Source organism: Vipera ursinii (genome assembly GCF_947247035.1).
Source record: "Vipera ursinii genome assembly, chromosome: 2".
Taxonomy (NCBI): domain Eukaryota; kingdom Metazoa; phylum Chordata; class Lepidosauria; order Squamata; family Viperidae; genus Vipera; species Vipera ursinii.
Genome location: NC_139513.1, coordinates 282,237,047 through 282,261,408, shown reverse-complemented (window position 1 = coordinate 282,261,408; position 24,362 = coordinate 282,237,047). Strand labels below are relative to the sequence as shown.

Genomic DNA, 24,362 nt, shown 5'->3' with positions numbered 1-24,362 from the left:
CTGGGTTGGTTCGGGGTGGAAAGAAAAAGTTGGGTATCATCAGCGTACTGGTGATACCCCACCCCAAAACCACGAATGATCTCGCCCAGCGGCTTCATATAGATGTTGAACAGGAGAGGCGAGAGAACCGACCCCTGAGGGACTCCACAAATGAGAGACCTCGGGGCGGATCTCTGCCCTCCTGTCAACACCGACTGCGAGCGGCCCTGGAGGTAGGAGGAGAACCACCGTAGCACGGTGCCTCCCACTCCCAACCCCCTGAGACGCCGCAGCAGGATACCATGGTCGATGGTATCGAAAGCCGCTGAGAGATCTAATAGGACCAGGACAGAGGAGCAACCCCTGTCCCTAGCCCTCCAGAGATCATTCACCAGCGCGACCAATGCCGTCTCCGTGCTGTGTCCGGACCTGAAGCCCGATTGGTACGGGTCCAGATAATCAGTTTCCTCCAGGAACAGAGGGAGCTGATGCGCCACCACACTCTCAACAACCTTCGCCAGAAAGCGAAGGTTGGAGACTGGACGATAGTTGTTTAAAACAGCCGGGTCCAAAGCAGGCTTCTTGAGGAGGGGTCTCACCACCGCCTCCTTCAAGGCGGCAGGGAAGACACCCTCCTTCAAAGAAGCAGTTATTACTGCATGGAACCAGCCTCGTGTTCCCTCCCGAGCCGCATAAGCTAGCCAGGAGGGGCACGGATCCAACAAACAGGTGGTGGAGCTCAGTCTCCCCATGATCCTGTCCACATCATCAGGGGAAACAGGGTCGAACTCAGTCCAGATAACATGCTCAAGACCGCCTGATTCCTCCACATCAGACTCTGCCCAGTCAGAGTCCAAGCCGGTCCGGATCCGAGCGATTTTGTCCGTCAGATGATGACTAAACTCCTCGGCTCGTCCCTGCAAGGGATCCTCCCTCACCTCCTGGTTAAGGAGGGAGCGAGTCACCCTAAACAGGGCGGCCGGGCGATTATCTGCAGACGCGACAAGGGCGGCAAAGTAGTTAGACTTCGCCGTCCTTATCGCCGCAAGATAAGACCTTATAAAGGTTCTTAACTGCAATCGGTCGGATTCGGATCGGCTGGACCTCCAACCGCTCTCTAGACCTCGTCTCCGACGCTTCATCTCCCGGAGCTCCACCGAGAACCATGGAGCCCAACGGGATCTGCGCCGAGTCAGAGGTCGCATGGGTACAACACAGTCGAGTGCCCTGGTGGCAGCCGTTTCCCAGGCCTCCACCAGAGCCTCGACTGGGCTGTGGGTAAGGGTGATAGGTATCAGCCCAAGCGCCCTCTGGAACCGGTCCGGGTCCATTAGGCGCCTGGGGCGGAACCACCTGGTCGGTTCCGCCGCCCAGCGGCGGGGGATGGCATGATGGAAAACCAGCCTCAGGAGGTAATGATCTGACCATGACAGAGGGGTGATGGACGGAGAACCCCCCCCAGATCATCCAACCACTGTCCAGACAGGAACACCAGGTCGAGAGTATGATCCCCCTCGTGAGTAGGGCCCTCAATAACCTGGGTCAGGCCCATGGCTGTCATGGAAGCCATGAACTCCCGAGCTAACTCCGACGACCCCCCCAGTGATGGCAGGTTGAAGTCACCCAGGACTATAAGCCTGGGGAACTCCACCGCCAACCCTGAGAGGGTGTCGAGCAGCTCAGGCAGGGCTGTTGCCACACAGCTGGGCGCCAGGTATGTGAGCAACAAGCCCAACTGAACCCGAGGACCACATCTCAAGAGGAGGGATTCACTCCCGGCCATCTGGACAATGGTGGCCTCAAAAAATGATGAGTTTCCATCCATTTTTTCTTGTTCTAATTTCAGGTGCAATTGAATATTCCCAGCTTGGATTTTTGCACAGCTTAGCTGTGGCCACAAGAACTAATTTCTTTGGAAGTCCCCAAGTAACATTCCGTGTAACCTGATGCTTCATTGTTCCCTCTCCTTTACCAGTTGCAGGGTTTTCTTGGACAATCAAGATCCATCCTTTATATTAGTCTATAGCCACTAATCTCACAAAATGTGACTGAAATGCATTTGGGGCCCATAAAATGACCCATATTATACCACCGCTTCATTAGCTTTACTGGCTGCCAGTTTGCTTCTGGGTGCAGTTCAAGGAGTTTGTTAGGACCTTTAAAGCCCTCCATGTAGAGGTCCAGATTACTTGATGAACTGTCTTGTCCTGCTAACCTGTCCTACTCGTGCTGGCAGAGGAGGCTGTTGAAGATCCTGCCAGTCAAGGAACTCCGACTGACAGTATCCAGAAAAAGAAACCCCACCCCTCTGGAACATCCTGCCCCCCAGGCTGAGGTTTGCTCCTATCCTTCCACAAAGACCTGACTTTGCACTGAGATCCTATACTGAGGTCAAATCTGGAGCAAGTGCAGAGCTAGAAGCAGTGAGATATGATAGTTCTTCACCTTGGGTGCTAGGTCCTAATCCTTCAGAGTCTTAGGTCTCATTTTGCTTTTCTACCTCCTCTTCTGGTGATTGACACATATCATCTGTATGGTTTGTCCAGCCTGCTCTTAAATTCTAAATCCGTGGTGGCGAATCTATGGCACGCGTGCCAGAGGTGGCACGCAGAACCCTCTCTGTGGGCATGTGCACCATTGCCCCAGTCCTAGGTCTTCAGCTGGGTTTTATAAAACCTTTTCATTTTAGGCCTCCACTGCTGTGTGCAAAAAAAGGGGGGGGTTCAATCGATCAATCAATTTCAACTTCTCGCAGGGAAAAAAAGATCTTGCAAAGTTGGAATTGATTGAAATTTTTACTCCCATGCTTTTACCACCACACCCATGCCCACCCAAGGGGCCACGCCCACCCAGTGGGCCACGCCCACCCGGCACCTGACGATACATAAGTGGGTTTGGGGTTGCAGCTTGGGCACTCGGTCTCTAAAAGGTTCGCCCATCACTGTTCTAAATCATCGACCTGGGATAAGTTTGAGGATGGATAGATGAACCTCTTACAGCTTCACAAATTTGGTGCAACTTCACACAGTTCCTAAACAGATGATTCATTTGTTCTAACCAGAGCTGCTTATGAATGAATATTGTTTGAGAAATAATTTCAGTTTGTTAAGTGTTGTGTTTATTTTTTTTTTCTCTTTACTAATAAGCTTCAACTTTACTATCCACGTTTTTTATTTCCCCTGCTTATTTCTCCAGTCCCTTTGGATGGACTTTGCAGCAAGAGTCTAATACACGGGTGTCAAACGTGCAACATCACATGACGTGTCGCAATGTATCGTGACTTTTTTTCCCATTGCTGGCAATGGGGTGGGCGTGGTTTTGGCGTGATGCATCCGGCCTGCGGGCTGGCAGTTTGACACCCCTGGTCTAATATAACCTTCCATACAAATCTGGCTGTGGTATTCTAGCCTCCTCCTGCATGGACTTGCCTTGTTAGTGCTCAGCACAGCTCAAGGCATAAAATTTCTTTCATGGAGACATTTCCACCAAGTTAAAATTTGTTAGATGTTTATTGTTTATGAGCCTTGGTAGAGCAGTGGGCTAATGCCTCCTTAAGTAACACCAGCTGCCTGCAATTAGTGCAGGTTCGCATCCCACCAGGCTCAAAGTTGACTCAGACTTCCATCCTTCCGAGGTAGGTAAAATGAGGACCCAGATTGTTGGGGGCAATAAGCTGACTTTGTAATAATGCCACTTGGGGGGGGGCAAAATCCCTAATAAGCAGGCATATACATAGAATGAAGGCTACTGCTAAGCTTGTAAGCCGCCCTGAGTCTTTGGAGAAGGGCGGGATATAAATGGAATAAAAATAAAAATAAATAAATAAATAAAATAAACAATTGTTTATTGTTACCATATTATAAAGTTGGGCTGATTGACATTTTTAACAATATATTTCTGAATAATGCATAATATTTGTACCAATTAACTGCGACAAGCAGTTACAATGAATACCATAAGTGCTATGTCATAAGTAGTAAATTTGGACAGATGTCATGTAGGAGTGGAGGGGAGAGGATTTTTCTTTCTGTAACTATTGAAGATGCTCATTGTTTTGTTTTATTTTCCACTGCAGTGGTTCTAAAATAAAATTTAGTACTAGCTGGTGCTTTAATCTCCTATTCACATCCATTTTTTAAAGTTTATGCTTGTCAGTATTTTTGTTTTATCACTTTAGATTTTGCTTTTCTGTTATGTGATAAGATATTGATGATTTGCTGGTAGGTACTTGTTAAGGAATTTTATTTGTGCAGAGGTCTCCTTGTGCTAACAAAGAGTTGCACAGACAAGGAATGGTACTGAGAGTAGTAAAAAGTCACACACAGAAATACACTGAGTAAAAAGTATTTTACTTTTTGAGGTGGTGTAAGAACAAAAATGCACAGTCAAAAAATAAACAGTCCAGGTCATAAACAATAGCAACAGTCCAAGCAACAAAGTCTTCTTACCGGTCCAGAGGTCAATACACAGTTCAGGTTTACAACAGTAGTAAACCAACAGCAGAGCAAAAACAGTAACAGTAGAGATCAGTGAATTCAGAGAGAGAGAGAAGCTACGTTCCTAGCTTCCTCTTATGGCCATGAGAACACTTACACACCCATTGGCCAATTAACATCTTAAAGACATAGCATTATGGTTAATATATTTTCAACCCAACATTGTAGGCTAACACCATATGCCTAACATTCTCCCCTTTGGGTAGAATAATATATAACTCTTACAATCTTATGCACATTCTTTCACAATTAGCATTGTGTTTCACAGCACTTTGTACCTTCGTAAAATGGTCTGCAATATTTACATCAGATGGGCAATACTCTAGCTGTATTAATTTATCTTTGACACATTGTCTGACATTTAAATAACGAAGATCAGTATGTTTAGATCTTGTTCTTACTGCAGCATTAATAGCCATCTTTATTGCAGCTTGATTGTCCTCATACACAATAAATGGATCATTTACATCTAAACCCATATCTAACAATAATTGTTTGTACACTAGCAGTTCTGTACATAACACTGATAGACATGAAAATTCAGCCTCCATTGTAGATAAGCTTATGTGTTTTTGTCTAATAGATTTCCATCCAATCAAAGAATCACCCAACATTATAGCCAACCCTGAGGTAGATTTACGAGTGTTTGTATCAGAGGCAAAACTCGCATCTGCATATGCTGTAAGGATTAACTCACGATTTGGCTCTAAATATAACGAGTAGTGAATAGTCTGTTTCAGATACCTTAATACTCGTTTAGCTGATTGCCAGTGTCTAACAGTTGGATTATTGTTGTACCTAGCTAATTGATTTACACAGTAAGAAATATCAGGCCTAGTCCAATTACTCAGATACATAAGACTTCCTATCAAAGATTGGTACATAGTCTTATCAAATACAGGACTCTCAACATTAGTGTCCTTAAAATCCATAGCCATCGGAGTTTTTGCTGGTTTACACATTTCCATATTGTATCTCTTTAATAACTGAGATATTTTACTGGCTTGCGAAATCTTAAAACCCCTATTCGTTTTCACAATATCTAACCCCAAATAGTGGCTTATTTTCCCAAGATTTCTAATTGTGAATTTATTTTCCAATCTTGAAATGATAGTTTGTGCTTCTAACTCAGTTTTTGTTATTATTGCTATATCATCTGTGAATAATAAAAGAAAAGATAATGCTCCGTTGTGTTCTCTTCTAAACAAACAAGGATCAGCATTACTGGCTACAAAACCTAATGCACTTAACTCATTAACTATACATTTGTTCCACTCATAGCCTGATTGTTTCAATCCATAGAGGCTTTTCTTTAATTCCCAACAATCATGGTCTCTATCATTGGTCAATCCTGGTGGTATTCTTAAATAAATAGTATGTTGCAATGGAGCATGTAGATATGCAGTTTCAACATCTACATGATTAATCATATATTGGTTTTTAGCCGCCCATACTAAAGCTGCTCTTAAAGTAGTTGACCTTAGACTGGGTGCAAATACTTCATCATAATCCTCAGTAGTTTGGGCAAAACCTTGTGCAACCAAACGTGCCTTATGGGTTATAGTTCCATCTACACCCCTCTTTATCTTATATATCCATTTACAACCTATAGCTTGCTCACCAGGTGGCAGTTTTGCTTTCACATAAACCTTAAGATCCCGCAAAGACTTCAACTCCCTGTTCATTGCAGCTTTCCATGATGCCTGTTCCTTTTCAGGATACATCCTGATCTCATCATAGTTAGATGGCTCTACACTAACTTGACATACTATACTAGCTTCATAGCGATCAGGTGGATGTCTAATGCGCGTTGAACGCCAAGGAATTACAGGGCTTTGAATTTCTGACTCCTTTCCTTCCTCTGACTCTGATTCATCTTTTATCTCCCCTATCTCCTCTTCATCTTTTACAGGAGATGTATTATCATTGCTAGTTACGTTATCAGAGGAGTCCTCAAACACTAGAGGATCAGTATTAACAGTTTCTTGCTCTAGTCTATCCCAACCAACGTGCTCAAGGAATTTTGCACTCGCACTATTATATACATTAGTTGTGCCTCGTTCCCAGAAACGATAGGATCTATGGTTAGCTTCATAACCTACGAAGTATAATTGCCTAGCCCTATGTTGGCCTTTACTCCTGAGTTGTGCAGGAATGTGGACCCAAGCTGGGGTGCCAAACATGTGCAGGTAATCAAGGTTTGGTCTTCTACCATGCCATATAGTATATGGTATTTTACCAGTAGAAGTATTAACAACTAAATTCAGAACATGGTTTGCACATTTTGCTGCCTCCCCCCACAGTCTATCTGTTAAGCCAGAATCTCTTAACATGGTTCTCATCATGGCTTGTAACGTTTGCCCACGTCTCTCAACAAATGCATTATGTTGAGGCCTATATGGGGCTGAACGTTTATGCTCAATGCCAGCTGATTCTAGCACATCAACAAAACGCTTATTTGTAAATTCAGTACCATTATCAGTGATTATGCACTGAACCTTTCTCTTTGTTTTTCTCTCCACAAACTTCAGCCAGTTTGCAAATTGTTGGAAAGTGTCTGCCTTTGACTTAAGCAGATAACAAAAACCATAACGAGAGTAGTGGTCCAATATACTTAAAATATAACATGATCCTCCTAAACTTGGCTTCATGGGTCCAATTAAATCAGCAAACACAACTTCCAAAGGAACAGTTGTTTTGAAGCTGTTTATCCTGTTTGCCGGACTTGCCTTACTCTTTTCCTGATTACAGGCATTGCAATTCAAATACTTACTACATGGCTTCAGTTTAATTCCCTCTACTAACTCAACTGTTTTACGTAGTGAGTTAAAGTTTACATGCCCTAACCGCCTATGCAATAAATGTATACATTCATCATGTGGCTTCTTGTTCTCACATATTGAGTTAGCTTTAACTGTACTAACCTGGTTACTTGTGAGAAAGAATAAACCATCTTTCAAATTAGCAGTTACACAGGTTCCATTCCTCTCAATAGTGCATTGCTCCCCTCTGAATGTTACCACAAACCCAACCTTAACCAATTCCCTTACAGATAACAGGTTGAATCTTAGTTTAGGTATATATAACATAGGTAACTGTTCATCAATGCATGGACAATAGGAATTACCTTCACCAGAGGCCTTCATCTTCCAACCGTTGGCTAGTGAAACATATTGGTTGCTGTTTTTCATATTAATAAACCTATCCTTCACTTTAGTAATGCATTGTGAAGCCCCACTATCAACAACCCACAATTCATTGTTTCTGGATGTTGATTCATCAGAAATAGCCAAACCAATGCTCTTCTTAGCCTTCCCACTGCTATTTACATTCTGTTTTCTTTCCTTTCTACAGAATTTGGCTATATGCCCTCTAGCCCCACAAGAATAACATTTCTTGACGTTGTAAGCAGTGGTGAATGGCTGCTCCTCTCGTGGCTGTGTCTCTCTCAGCTGGTCTCTGTCACGCCTCCTTCTGGACTCTTCCAGCAGTCTCCCAGTAATGTTAGTCAATGTCAGTTCCTCTCTGGTCAGGACTTCCAAAGAAGAAACATACTCATCATAACTCTCATCCAAAGATGACAGAATGATGTAGACCTGATGCAACTCTGAAAAAATCAGCTCCTTTTCATGAAGCTCTTGAAAAGTTGCCTTCATGTAATTTAAATGGGTCAGCATATCTCCATTCTTCTGCAGACGAGCCCTAAACAGCTTACGTGTAAGGTGTATATGTGCACCCACACTGTCACGAACATAAAGCCTTCGCAAAACATCCCAACACCTAGCAGCAGACTCCTCACCACGAATATGGACAAGCTGCTGGTCATTCAGTGTTAGTCCAATAATGCAAAGAGCTTTCTCGTTGCTTCGTTTAAAGTTGTCTAACTTCTTTGCATCCTCTTCATCATCTGGATCCCAAGCAGTAGTATCTGGTGGGTTATTTACAACAGTCCATAGTCCTTCCTTGCGCAAAAGCAAGCAGCATTTCGTGGACCAGGAAACATAGTTTGTCCCATCCAACCGGGTTATCCAGGAGATGCCTGACAACAGTTCCTGTGCCATCGTACACCAAAAATAACTAACACAAACTCAGCTAGGAATACTGTGTGTACTAACTCTCAGTACAGGCCTGGGCCCATAACCAGTGTTAAGGAATTTTATTTGTGCAGAGGTCTCCTTGTGCTAACAAAGAGTTGCACAGACAAGGAATGGTACTGAGAGTAGTAAAAAGTCACACACAGAAATACACTGAGTAAAAAGTATTTTACTTTTTGAGGTGGTGTAAGAACAAAAATGCACAGTCAAAAAATAAACAGTCCAGGTCATAAACAATAGCAACAGTCCAAGCAACAAAGTCTTCTTACCGGTCCAGAGGTCAATACACAGTTCAGGTTTACAACAGTAGTAAACCAACAGCAGAGCAAAAACAGTAACAGTAGAGATCAGTGAATTCAGAGAGAGAGAGAAGCTACGTTCCTAGCTTCCTCTTATGGCCATGAGAACACTTACACACCCATTGGCCAATTAACATCTTAAAGACATAGCATTATGGTTAATATATTTTCAACCCAACATTGTAGGCTAACACCATATGCCTAACAGTACTGTAATTGAGAACCTAATAAAAAGAGGTGTATAAAAGGATAATGATCATAAAAAAATAGGAAGCCCTCCTTCTATTGTTTAGTCTAGACAGTTCATCACAGCCATTCCTCAATCTGTTCTCTCTTATGATCACATGAATCCTCCTAGAACATTAGTTTGGAAATTTTTCATCTTGACATTTGTGTTTCTTGCATTTCTCTTTTTTTTGGTTAGGGAGAGAGCATTGAATACCTCCCAGTCTGGGTTGTTGCAACTTACAGTGGGGAATCTGAAACCTGAAGAGACCTATACCTTCCGAGTAGTGGCATACAATGAATGGGGACCGGGAGAAAGTTCACAGCCCATCAAGGTGGCAACCCAACCTGAGTGTAAGTACATTAATTGGGTTCTAATTGGGTTTTAATGTTCCTGCAGTCATTTTTAGTGTGCTTATGTATGTAAAGTGGCATGGTATGGTATGGTATGGTATGGTATGGTATGGTATGGTATGGTATGGTATGGTATGGCATGGTATGGTATGGTTGTTGTTGTTAGCTGCGAAGTCATGTCCAACTCATCACGACCCCATGGACAACGTTCCTCCAGGCCTTCCTGTCCTCTACCATCTTCTGGAGTCCCTTTAAGCTCACGCCTACTGCTTCAGTGACTCCATCCAGCCACCTCATTCTCTGTCGTCCCCTTCTTCTATTGCCCTCAGCCTTTCCCAGCATGAGGCTCTTCTCCAGTGAGTCCTTCCTTCTCATTAGGTGGCCAAAGTATTTGAGTTTCAACTTCAGGATCTGGCCTTCTAAAGAGAAGTTACGGTATGGTACTTTATGGTAAAGTACTGTTCGGTATGTTATGATACAATATGATGTGGTATTTATTTATTTATTAAATTTATTTGCCACCCATCTTGCTCTGGGGCTACTCTGGGCAGCTTACAGTGGTAAAACATAAAAAAATGATTAAAAAAATATATGTAAGCATAACAAGAAATAAAGAAATAAAACAATAAATAATATACAGTGGAAGTACAATAAAGTGAAATCAAAAAGATGGGCGGGGGGAGCAGGAAGCAGAGGTGGGCAGGTGAGGTCAGCTAATTAATCCAGCAGCCACCTCCAGTGATGTACTCTTCTAATGGATCCTCAGGCCAACAGGCAGAGTCAGGTTTTTAGGCCCTTGTGGAAGGATAGGAGCAAACCTCAGCCCAGGGGGCAGGATGTTCCAGAGGGGTGGGGGTTTTTTTTCTGGATACTGTCAGTCGGAGTTCCTTGACTGGCAAGATCTTCAACAGCCTCCTCTGCCAGCACGAGTAGGACAGGTTAGCAGGACAAGACAGTTCATCAAGTAATCTGGACCTCTACATGGAGGGCTTTAAAGGTTCTAACAAACTCCTTGAACTGCACCCAGAAGCAAACCGGCAGCCAGCAAATTAATGAAGTGGTGGTATAATATGGGTCATTTTATGGGCCCCAAAGACTGCTTGTGCTGTTTTGTATCAGTTGAAGTTTCCAAATGCATTTCAAGAGTAGCCCCATAGATATGGCATGGTATGGCATGCTGTGTTGTGCTGTGCTGTGCTGTCCTATCCTATCTTATCCTATCCTATCCTATCCTATCCTATCCTATCCTATCCTATCCTATCCTATCCTATCCTATCCTATCCTATCCTATCCTATCCTATCCTATCCTATCCTATCCTATAGGTAAAGTGGGAGGTTCAGGGGTTTCTGTGGAGTGGAGAGAGGGATAGTTAAAATAAGTCAAGACAGCAGCTACAACAGTGCAATGGAAGTCCTGCCCGCTTCTTATCTGTGGTTGGTACTGTTGTCCATTTTGATTTTTTACACTGTTGCTCCTCCCCCTGAAAGATTAGAGCTTGTACTTTCCTTCTTTGTCAAAAATTTGTTGTAGACAAATCCTCTATGGGGAATTTACCTTTGGTACACCACATACACATACACACACATGCGGGCACACACACACACACACACACACACACAGAGAGAGAGAGAGAGAGAGAGAGAGAGAGAGAGAGAGAGAGAGAGAGAGAGAGAGAGAGGAGGGAGGGAGATTGGAGTAGGAAGCAACATGGGGGTTATTTCTAGGCTAGAACATTCACGTGTCCCCTGTGTCTGTGGCCTTACTAAGGTATTGCTATTTATCCTCAGGGGACAATCTTCCCTCTACCTCAAGATGTCATAATTTTGAAGGCATCCATTCTTCCATTCTTAGCACAGATAGTTTTCAACTTACAACAGTTCATTTAAGGACTGTTCAAAGTTACAACAACACTGGAAAAAGTAACTTATGACTGTTTTTCACACTTACTGTCAAGTCCACCATGCTGGTGTCCTGCCATTCTGTTGGAGGGGGGAGGAGGAAGATTTCTGGCATTCTTTGCATACTTTCACTTTTCCTGTAACTGCTTGGGAATTAGGGAGGTAGGGGGCTGTCTTTGGAGAAGAAACAGACTCCTTCCCTGCCAGTTCTGGCCTGGTTCCAAGGCCATTGTGCCCTGAGAGTGACTTGTTATTTACCCAGCACCTCAGCATTCTCATAACATCCCTACAGCATCCATTGGCTGCCAGTGGACTGGTTAGGAGGGTTGGGTTTGGGGAAAAGGAAAGAATTGCTTTGTGCTTTTTATGGGACCTTCAGATTCTGCCTGACTTCTCTGCAACCACTGTCTCTCAGTAAAAGGTCTTTTGATTGACCTCAATAGGGCCAAGAGTTTTACTTTCCTGAGGGACCAGCTGGGACAGGTCCTTCCATTTACCACCTCTGCAGCATCCCCATGATCATGGGAATCAAAATTCAGATGCTTGGCAACTGGTACTTATTTATGACCATTGCTGTATCTCTGGGTCACGTGATCACCTTTTGCAACTTTCTGACCAGCAAAGTCATTGGGGAAGCCAGATTCGCTTAACAACCAGGTTACTAACTGATCAACTGCAGCAATTCACTTAACAACTGTGGCAAGAAAGGTCGTGAAATGGGACAAAACTCACTTAACAGATGTCTCACTTAACAACAGAACCTTTGGGCTCAATTGTGGTCATAAGTCGAGGACTACCTGTACTAGATGACCTGGCCCTTCCTGGCAGAGGACCTGACTAGGGATAGATAAAGGTAAAAGTAAAGGTTCCCCTGCATATGCATGCTAGTCATTTCCAACTCTAGGGGCTGGTGCTCATCTCCATTTCAAAGCCGAAGAGCCAGCGCTTGTCCGAGGACATGTCCATGGTCATGTGGCCAGCATGACTAGACGCCAAAGGCGCACAGAACGCTGTTACCTTCCCACCATAGTGTTCCCTATTTTTCTACTTGCATTTTTACGTGCTTTTGAACTGCTAGGTTGGCAGAAGTTGGGACGAGTAACAGGCGCTCACTTTGCTACGCGGCACTCGGGATTCGACCTGCCAAACTGCCAAACTTCTGATCGACAAGCTCAGCGTCCTAACCCACTGAGCCACCGCGTCCCTAGGGATAGATACCTCTACACATATGCCACAATGACAGGCGCTCTGATAATCTTTTTGGTAACAGTGCATGATTTTGTACCCCATATCAATACTGGTTAATGTAAGCTTAATACGAAGAACTGTCAATTATACCTCAGAGTAATTTAACTAAGTTGCAGTTTAGTAGATTGTACAGCTGACAGTCTGTAAAACATGTCTACGTTTGTCATTGCTACATCCTATTCGAATGATACGGCACTCACAGTTACAGCCTTTCCTCACCAAACAGAATTTTTAAAGGACAAAACATACCTTGCTGCTTGAAATGCTGTTAAGAAAAAGAACTACCAGAATTTTTATGTCTGTGCGTATGTATGCCTTTGAGTCAATTTTTGACCCCTGATGACTGCCTGATGACTGCCTAGTCCTTGCAGCTGTTTTGGCAAACTTTTTTTTGAAAGTGGTTTGCCCTTGTCTCCATTTTAGGGCTGAGAGAAAGTAGCTGGCCCATGGTCACTCAGCCAGCTTTCTGCCTAGGGCAGGATTAGAATTCACAGTCTCCCGGTTTCTTGCCTGATGCTTCAACCACTATGCCATACTGATTGTACCAAAAGAAAGCTCAGATAGACCTTGACTTATGAACATAATTAGGATGAGAATTTTCACTGTTAAGTGAATGGCACCTGATTTTACATTCTTTTTTTTTTGCCCCAAGATTGGTAAGTGAATCACCTCAGTTGTAAAGTAAATCTTGAGGTCATTACGTGGATCCAGATTTCCCCCCCCCCCATTGACTTTGCTTGTCAAACGCTAGCTGGGAAGCTTGCGAATGGCAATCACGTAATATTGCACCCATTGTGAATACATGCCAGTTGTCAAGTGGCTGAATTTTGATCTCATGACCGTGGAGATACTGCGACAATTGTGAACAGGTGAATGACATTCTCCCCCCCCAAAAAAATTTGCTAAACAAATGTTTGTAGGTCAAGAACTATCTCCATATAGACCCATATATAATTTCTATATACCCATCTGGACGTGCCTAAATGCTTATGCATGGAGCAAAGGAAAGCAAGAACAGATGTCTTATTGGTTAAGACCAGTGGGAATCCTCACATTTTTAGAAGGTTGGAGGAGAATGGCCCTCACATTATTGCAAAAAAAGGTTTCCATGGTTCATGAGATTGATGAGATCCAGAGAATAGTTCCAATGTCTTTAGCAAGTCAAAGGTTCATACTTCCTACTGTGTACCTCACTGTCCTTCATTGGAGCCCTCTGGTTAAAGTGCAGCATCACAGGTAAAACTCTGCTCACAACCTGGAGTTTGATCCTGATGGAGATCAAGGTTGACTCAGCCTTCCAAACTTCCAAGGTTGGTAAAATGGGGACCCATATTGTTGAGGGTAATATGCAAATAATGCTTCTACATTGTAAACCGTCAAAGAGTGCTGTAAAGTGCTATGGGATGGTATATAGGTCTAAATGCTATTGCTAGCATATATTTCAGTCTTCTCCAGTCTGAGAATTTTTCAGACTGGAAGATTTCCAAACACTGCTTCTGTCCCATATGCCGAAGTTTATTTTGGGTAAAGTTTTGACTATCTGCAGAGTGCCCAGGGTAGAGTTATTATGAAAATAACTCTAGAAAAGTAGAAGGTATATATCAGTATAGAAATTAACATAGGTTAGCAATATTTTACAACCTTGAGACTTATTGCAATATTCCTGGGACAAGGGAGACATATCTCATTTTTAACAGTGCTGGAGATAAGCATGAGGCCATCAGGATTGGATGTGATGGGGAAATAAAAGCTTGTGTGTGATAAAATATTTGACAAGTAAGAAAGGGCACCCTTTTACAACTCAGCTCAAATGTGGGTTGGGAGATGTTGCTATTCTATTTTTTCTTTCTTCAAACACCAATAATTTAAGAAATTGACGGCGGTAGCAATTTGAATTGAACACCTGATGGAGAAGCAAACTCTTGGAGCTTGGAGTCAATGATGTGGGACTTGGCTCATAGCCTTCAGTGCTTAACGACTGGTTTTGTAAATCTCTGTTGACAGCGTGTGGTCCTTGAACAAGACCTTTATTTGACACACTTTACTATATTATTTCTTCGTATTCTCAGCTTGCATACAATTTGGAGTCAGGAACTACATCACAACACCTCAATGACTTCATTGCCCAAAATATACTTTGTTTTAAAGGTAGTTGTTCTGCAAAGAGAATCCAAATTTGATTTATTTAACATGCAAACAAATTAACATTACATTCCTTTTGATACATGCAAGGAAAATGACCATCGTTGTACCTCACCTTAAGGCTAGTTTTATCACCTTAGTGGTTATTCCAAAGGGACTGCTCTTCTCTTCTCTAGTCCAAATCTTTTGGAATAAGGGAATATTGCACTAGACTGTTATTCATTCATTAATTCATTCATTTTCTATAGCTGTGCTACTCAACCAAGTGACTCTGGGTGGCTTACATTTCTAAAATTATAAAATAATTAAAACATTAAAACAATATTGCAAAAAGTCTTCCATAGATGATGAGACTGATGAGATGCCAAGAATAATTCCAGATTCTTTAGCAAGTAAAAGATTTGCAGAGAAGTGATAGAAAAGAGCTAGAAGGGACCTTGGAGGTCTTCTAGTTCAAACTCCTATACCATTTTCTCCTTAATTCCAGGTTGCTTCTCTCCTTGATTAGATTCCATGCATTGTTTCTTGTCCTGCCCTCTGGTGCTTTGGAAAATAAGTTGACTTCCTCTTCTTTGTGGCAGTCCCTCAAATATTGAAATATTGCCATCACCCCTAGTCCTCCTTTTCTCTAGACTAGCCATACCCAGTTCCTGCAACCATTCTTTGTATGTTTTAGTCTCCAGACCTTTAATCATCTTTGTTGCTCTTCTCTGCACTTTTCCAAAGTCTCAACATCTTTTTTTGTAATGTGGTGATCAAAACTGCAGGCAGTATTCCAGGTGTGGTCTTACTAAAGTTTTATAAAGCGGTACTAATACTTCAAGTGATTTTGATTCTATGCCTCTGCTTATACAACCAAGGATGGTATTAGCTTTTTTGGCTGCTGTGGGAAAAAGACAAAGTGGAACCCTGTTGGATGAGGCAATTTATAGTCCAATCCCCTATTAAACGCATCCTATGGAAAGTGCATAGCAGAGTGAGCGCCTGTTACTCGTCCCAGCTTCTGCCAACCTAGCAGTTCGAAAGCACGTAAAAATGCAAGTAGAAAAATAGGAACCACTACGGTGGGAAGGTAACAGCGCTCCGTGTGCCTTTGGCATCCACTCATGCCGGCCACATGACCACGGAGACGTCCTTGGACAAGCGCTGGCTCTTCAGCTTTGAAACGGAGATGAGCCCCTAGAGTCGGAAACGACTAGCAAGCATGTGCAGGGGAACCTTTACCTTTACCTTTATGGAAAGAAACCATAGGAACCAGTGGTGTCATTAGAGACATAGACACTCAAATATGGGTGGGCCTAATAACAATAATGCATTCTATTCTATTCTATTCTATTCTATTCTATTCTATTCTATTCTATTCTATTCTATTCTATTCTATTCTATTCTATTCTATTCTATTCTATTTTATTCTTTATTGGGTGCTCAGCAAAGAATCATGTGAGCCATAGTTCAATTTATAACAAGAACCTTTGTTCAATTTTTAGAAGGAAGACTGAGATGTGAGTTGTTTCTCACCTGGACTCGGTACCCAATACATGCTCACCACTTCTCATTACTTAAGGACCTAAAAGACATAGAAAAAAGAAGGTGTTTCAATAGAAGTACAGCATTTTTTGTTTTTTTGCTGCGAACTGAATGGAACATCCTGGCAAAAATTATGTGCATAACATGACTCATTCTCTCTGCCTCCAGTAGTAAAAGAAGCATCGTTTACCACAGTTTTTCCTTAGGTCTTGTGACAGAAAAAAAGAGAGACATCTGCAGTGAAAGTATATAGGTAGTCCACAATTGGGCTGTTGCTAGGTGAAACAGTTGCTAGGTGAATTTTGTCACACTTTACGACCTTTCTTGACGCAATTGTTAAGTGAATCACAGCAGTTGTTAAGTTAATAGCATGTTTGTTAGGTAAATCTGCCTTCCCCATGGACTTTGCTTGTCAGAAAGCTGCAAAAGGTGATCACATAACCCTGGAACATTGCAATCATCATAAAACCTGGCTACCAAGCATGTGAATTTTTTTCACATGACCATGGGGATGCTGCAATGTTCAGAAGTGTGAAAAATGATCGTAAGTCATTGTTTTCGGTGCTGTGATAACTTCTAACAGTCACTAAACAAATGGTTGTAAATTGAGGACTATCTGTATACCAAGCATCCTCTTTTTGGAGAGGTGAGAAGTGAATTGTTCAAGAGGCTTAGATAACCACAGACAAGCCATAGATAGTAAATGGAAGGGAAAAAATATATAATATTCTCCCTTTTTCTTTGTTTCTGGGACAGTTTTGGCAAATTCTTCATTTTTTGGGAATGGAGCATGTAGCCAGGATTTTGGGAATAAAAAGATGGGCATGGAAAAAGACTAATCTTTCCCTTGGAAGGAATTCAGCCTATGGTGCGATTCCATCACGCAGATTGTAACAGAATAGAGGCCTTCATTTTAGGGGATTAAATAAATAAATAAAATGGTGAAGTAAAGCTGACAGTCTTTTAATTCACTCTTTGAATTTGCAGTTTTTTGTTAGATTTATCTGTGCACTGTGCATGACTAAAGTAAATAAACCCATCATCCTGTGATAGACAAATGCCAATGAGATAACTCTGTCACCTGCACAGTGTCAGAATGTACTTTGCCAGTCAGCTGGGATTAAATTCTGCAGTTAATCATACCTATACTATTTTGTGAGAGCAGCTTTAAATGAGGACAAAATCCTGCATCCTGAATAACTGTATTAGATCAATACCATCAACTTGCTTTTAGCTTTGAACTTCAATATGTAAGACAAGGAAATGAACATAACTTTTAATACAAAGCTGAGGTACTGGTCATTTGAGTCAAGTTTTAAAATCAATATTTCATTCCTGATTTATCTCAAAGAAATTATGTATGGGAAAGTGCTGCAGTGAATACTAGAAAGACACTTCTGAAGAGCAGTGTGTTTCCAGTGCTTAAATTAAAGTGTCTTTGTGTGGAGTAGCATACAGCATTAAAAACTCCTGTAATATATTGTGCAAGAAACTCTATGTGAACCATCTCATTTTGTTTTAACTTTCTCCAACTTGAAGCCTTACAAATATGTTGGATGACAACTCCTATTAATACAGGTCAATAACTCATGACTAAATTATTAGACCAGCAAAATGCTGTGGACATGGTATACTTAGATTTCAGTAAGTTATTTGACAAAGTAGACTACAATATGCTGCTTAGTAAGCTAGAAAAAGATGGGATAGACAACATCACTACCAGATGGATCTGTAGCTGGCTGACAAACTGTACTCAGTGAGTAGTCCTCAATGGTACTACATCCACATGGAGAGAAGTAAGCAGTGGGGTACCACAAGGCTCCGTCTTAGGCCCAGTACTCTTTAATATATTTATAAATGACTTAGATGAGGGAATAGAAGGGGAACTCATCCAATTTGCAGATGATATTAAACTGGCAGGAATAGACAACACCCCAGAAGACAAGCTCAGGATCCAAAAAGATCTTGAGAAACTTGAACAATGGGCCCTGTCCAACAAAATGAATTTTAATGTGGAGAAAAGCAAAGTTTTATATTTAGGCAGGAAAAATCAAAGGTACAAGTACAGATTATACGAGACCGGGCTCAAAAAGAGTAACTGCGAGAGGGACCTTGGAGTCCTAGTGGATGGTCACTTGACTATGAGCCAGCAGTGCACAGCAGCAGCCAAAAAACCTAATACCTGGTTTGCATAAACAGGGACATAGAATCAAGATCACACAAAGTATTAGTACCACTTTATAAAACCCTAATAAGACCACACCTGGAATACTGCAAGAAATTTTGGTCACCATACTACAAAAAAGATGCTGAGACTTTGGGGAAAGTTCAGAGAAGAGCAATTAAAATGATCAAAGGCCTGGAGACTAAAACATATGAAGAACAGCTGCAGGAGTTGGGTTTGGCTAGTCTAAAGAAAAGAAGAAACAGGGGTGATATGATAGCTGTATTCCAGTACTTGAGGGGCTACCTGAAAGAAGAGGGAGTCAAACTATTCTCCAAAGCACCAGAGGGCAGGACAAGAAACAATGGTTGGAAACTGACCAAAGAGAGAAGCAACCTGGAATTAAGGAGAAACTTCCTAACAGTGAGGACAATTAGAGCCTTGGTGGAGCAGTGGGCTAATGCCTCCTTAAGTAACACCAGCTGCCTGCAATTAGTGTAGGTTCGCATCCCACCAGGCTCATGGTTGACTCAGCCTTCCATCCTTCTGAGGTAGGTTAAATGAGGACCCAGATTGTTGGGGGCAATTAAGCTGACTTTGTAATAATGCCGCTTGGGGGTGTGTGTGAGAGCCCTAATAAGCAGGCACATACATAGAATGAAGGCTACTGCTAAGCTTGTAAGCCGCCCTGAGTCTTCGGAGAAGGGCGGGATATAAATGGAATTAAAATAAAAATAAATAAAATAAATTAGCTAGTGGAACGGCTTTCCTTCAGAAATCGTGGTCGCTTCATCACTGGAGGTTTTTAGGAAGAGAGTGGACAGTCGCTTGTCTGAAATAGTATAGGTTTTCCTGCTTGAGCAGAGGCTGGATTAGAAGACTTCCAAGGTCCCTTTCTATTGCATTGCATTGCATTGCATTGCATTGCATTGCATTGCATTGCATTGCATTGCATTGCATTGCATTGCATTGCATTGCATTCTATTCTATTCTATTCTATTCTATTCTATTCTATTCTATTCTATTCTATTCTATTCTATTCTATTCTTTATTGGGTGCCCTGCAAAGAATCATGGGAGCCATACTTAAGTTTAAATGGAGGATATCAAGTTAAAGAAAAATGTTCTATTTTTGGAATCTTGGTAGATCAGGTTCACCTGTTCTATGGTATCATGAGAAATTGTTTGACTTCAGATACTTCAATGTCCATGTGCATTGGGTATTTAGGAGTCAAAGAGTACAAACACTGACCCTAGGGAATGATCTCTCCTTCCATAAAGAGCACATGGTTGTCCATTTATTGCATCCAAAGATAAAGCCATAAGCAATGGAACAAGAGAGTAGTCAGTGTGAAGAACAAGCCAGAATTGATGGGCATTCTGCAAAGCAGGAACTACAGATAAACCAGAAGTCTGAAGAGCAACTGTGGAGCTCCGGACAAATCAAGAGAGAACCAAAGTACAAAAGCTAAAGGAGCAAGTCAGAATTCAGGCAGAACTTGATGCTCGGGCAAGTGTCCTCTCCAACTGCAATTTTTTCTATTGGCTTTCTTCCAAGAAGAATCTGAGGTTCATTATGTGTGACTAAAAAGACTAAAGCAGAGCCTTCTTCATTGAAATGTCTACCAGCTTCAGTCCAGTAGTTCATTATGCATGGCAGCTCCACATAGGTGGAGGCGTGACAAAATTTCCTACATATAGTGTAAGGATTTTGTATTTGCTTCCATATTTAGTAATTTTTATTGCTGTTGTTTAGTTTCTAAGTTGTGTTCAACTCTTTGTGATCCCATGGACCACAGCCCACCAGGCCTCCCTGTCGTCCACTGTCTCCTGGAATCTGCCCAAATCTATGTTCATTGTGTTGATGACACTATCTAACCATCTCATCCTCTGCCATCCTCTTCCCCTTTTGCATTCAATCTGTCCCAACATCAGAGTCTTTTCTAATGTGGCAAAAGATGTCATAAAATGAGGCAAACTCACTTAACAATTGTCTTGCTTAGCAAAGGAAATGTTAGTTGGGGTCGTAAGTCGAGGACTACCTGTATATATTATGCGGACTTGAAAGATTCCCTTGATACCAAAGGATAGGTCTGACACTTGGACTTCTTCTAAAGCAGTTAACTTTGATTTACAAAGGCACCTCTGTAGATGGAAAACACAGTGCTATATTATTTCATGCAGGGATTTGTCTTCTAGATTTTCACTTTTTTTTCCCTCAGGAAAAAAAGACCAAGGTGCAAATCTTCTTCTCAGTATGAAATATTTCACTCTTCAGAATAGCTAAAAGGCTGTGACCAATTTGCCTTCTTCATCTTTAGCTACACTGAGGGAAATTGTGATTAAATGGTTCTTTGAATAGCCCGATAGTATATTTTGTTCACTTTTGGGTCTGATATAATCTGAAAGGATTTGACAATTATTACGAAGTAAAACTGATCTAATCTTTCTCTTTGTGAGAGAACACAAATCATTTTAGATGCATTTGAGATTATTTTGGAAACTGCTGTCTGAAATCTACTACAAAAAGCTATTTGTCTTCTTCCAGCTTTCTCTATGCCAGCCTAAATCTGCCAGGGAAGTAATGAACTTTTTATCTATTGAATTCCAGGACTGAAATTGGCATAATCACTGCTGAGCTTCAGTTAGTAACTAAATGTTTCTGATGTTCGAGAAAGATACGATGGCACCACTTTTTTTTGTTATAATAATGACATTATTGATCGGCTTTGTATGGATAGGAATGAATTCAAAGCATTTAAGGGTGTGATCTTTCATCACATCTTCTCCATCAGAAACGGCTATCAAGGAAAGTCATTTTAGGAAAGCATGTGTAAAACTGCCCTGATAAATTCCCTCATTTCAGGTTTTTTTTCCCCCCTGATTCTCACAGACCTTTTCAGATGTTTTTGATTGAGGGCAGCTTTCAATTTCATTTCATTCAAATTCATTTTAGGTATCTACTTAGGAAAAATGAGGTGTAACTTAAATGTATTCCATTTGCTTAAAATATTTCATATTAAGTGTGTGTGTATGCGCGCGCACACACACACACACACACACACAAATACACACACATTTAAATATTCAGATCCTGTTTTTTTGAACAATGGTCTCTTCCCACATTAACGTTTACTTTTGCTTTAGGCTGATTTCTTTATAGATACCATAATAATTGGGTCATATTTGTGAGAAGGATAGAATTTCATTTGTATTTCTGTGAATTCATGTGGAAATGTGTTAGAAGGTGTTCTTTTCAGCATACAATACACGACTACAAAAAAGGGGGAGAAAAAGAAGAAAAAACTACCAATCTCTTAAGAGGATTTGTAATACCTCTCAAAATAATTGCAATCATATAGTACATACTGTTGGATTATCATAAATTACCATTTGGGAGAAGCTTATAATCATCTTTCGGTCCACAACTTCAGGGCTTGGAAAACTTAATGAGATTCTACTGTTTCGGACCAATAAGAGTGATGTGTGCACATTTTTTCACCTGTCCCCAAAACTTATCAACATCCATCTTTCTTCCACCAACATTCATCACAACCCCACTCATTTTTTCCCTTTCTCTTTGGAGGAACTTTTATAACACAGGGGTCCCCAATCCCTAGGCCACAAACCAGTACTGGTCCATGGCCCATTAGGAACTGGACCACGCAAGTGTGCAAAGCTTCATGTGCACATACACAAGATTTAGATAGTGTGTGAAACCATTCCCCTACCCCCCACGAGTCTGTGGAAAAAATGTTTTCTACAGAACCAGTCCCTGGTGCCCCCAAAAAGTTGGGGTCCACTGTCACAATGGGTCTATCCTTATGGGTTGATTGTTGGTTTCCACCAAATCTAAGTCAATAAAATCCATCAATCTAGTCCAGCCTGTAGGAATTACTGATGAACATTTTAAGGCTAAACGAAACATAGAATCACTTCTTTGTGAGATGCAGATTTCAACCTTTATGGATCAACAGCGGTAACAGTGTATATGTGCTGACATATATATATATATATATATATATATATATATATATATATATATATATATATATATATATGTGTGTGTGTGTGTGTGTGTGTGTGTGTGTGTGTGTGTGTGTGTGTTAGAATTAAATTGTTAGCAATCTAAAAAAAATTACACAAATATGAGCTGTCACTGTTGTGACTACTGCCTGTCGATGGCCTTCGGTTAGGCTGAAACAGGAAATAAAGATTTGTCCCATGTTTGGGGCCTAGCAAGGTAATCTAAATAGTTAACAAGCATTATATATGACAAATAGCTGTCATATCTTCCAAAATTGTTCAGAGCAGGGTAGCAGGGATTTCATTATGCTAATAATTACATTGCTTCCAAGCTTTTTGAAGCTGCATCACCCCATAGAGCCCAGAAGCAAATTTTCTAGAAATGTAATTAAAGCTGTTAACTGCGGTAAGACAAGAAAAGACGAAGAAGAAAAATAACAGACAATCAAATCACGCTCCTGTTTGTTGATAGGCAAAGGGCTTCACAAGCAGCTTGCACTGGATTTTTTTTTTCTGCAGAAAATTAAGAGGCGTAAAGTGAACTGTATTCTTCAGGCTGTAAATGAAAAGTCTGCTGTTTCTCATTATCGGGGCCACATAAGTAGGTAACATAAAGAGGAATGACTTCTAAGACTTCATCAGTCTACAAAACAGAAAAGAGGAATTCTTGGAGAATAACTTGCCTCATGAAGGGACGCGGTGGCTCAGTGGGTTAGGATGCTGAGCTTGTCAATCTGAAGGTCGGCAGTCTGGTGGGTCAAATCCCGAGTGTCACGTAACAGAGTGAGCACCTGTTACTTGTCCCAGCTTCTGCCAACCTAGCAGTTCGAAAGCACGTAAAAGTGCAAGTAGAAAAATAGGGACCACTACGGTGGGAAGGTAACAGCATTCCGTGCGCCTTTGGCGTCTAGTCATGCCAGCCACATGACCACGGAGACGTCCTCGGACAAGCGCTGGCTCTTTGACTTTGAAACGGAGATGAGCACCGGCCCGTAGAGTTGGAAACAACTAGCACACATGTGCAGGGGAACCTTTACCTTTACCTTTAACTTGCCTCACATCTTAAAGAAACCCTTCAGATACAGTACAATGTTGATGTGCCCCATCATTTTCCTTGTAGGGCCATCTTGAAACTTGGTGAGACATTTAAGGAGAATGGATATAGGAAAAAAGCAGGCAGAACCTAGGGGGGGGAGTCAAGCAAGTCATCAGCCTAGAGTTTTTATGTTTCCACAGTCTAAGACCAATCCCTCTTGAATTCTGTTGACTCTTTTCTAGTGCCAATTTAGTGCTGATTGTTATTTGTACAGATTCTTGTGTATAGGCAACAGCAATAAATAAACTTAACTGGGATTCTGTTTGTGGCTTTGATTCTTTGTACCTCACATGGATGTCCCATTCAGGAATATCCTGCAGTAGAAATGACCTTCATCCCCTGCTCTCCTCTCTCCCCCCCAATTTTCCCATTTCTCTCTATAGATCCAAATAGTAAATCCTGGGAATACAGATGATGAAGCACATGTGGGAAAATGTTTGCAGTCAGCAGCATAATGGCTGTCTGGTACACATGCTTATATCCTGCTTGTAAAGAGAAACTATGTTCCTGCATCAGAAATTTCATAACAAACTGGAAAGTAATGACACTTGTACAAAAATGCATTGTTTTAGGGAGATTTCTTGCAGAAATATGCAAATTTATATGGTTTCTAGAATAAGAGAAATGTACAGAAAATGCATAAAATGTTTGTGCAGACTTAAAAAAAACCCACCCCAAACTAATGTAAACACAGCTAAAATAAATATAAGATGGCACTCATTGGTTCATTGGTGCCTTTGATTAGAAATTTAGTGCTGTCTATCAAGCATTTATTTAAAGTTGTTTTACAATATAAACTGCCATATCATACCAT

General features: G+C 41.4%; 1 protein-coding gene across 1 annotated transcript in view; it reads left to right on the top strand.

Annotated features, from left to right (window-relative positions):
• DCC (DCC netrin 1 receptor) overlaps nucleotides 1-24,362 on the top strand; it is a gene marked incomplete at its 5' end in the record, with an annotated part of 1,142,764 nt that overhangs the window by 842,683 nt on the left and 275,719 nt on the right. Inside the window, one exon of the mRNA XM_083355563.1 lies at nucleotides 9,293-9,447. Within this exon, the coding sequence (XP_083211689.1) occupies nucleotides 9,293-9,447 (155 nt within the window). The remainder of the gene's footprint in view (nucleotides 1-9,292; nucleotides 9,448-24,362) is intronic.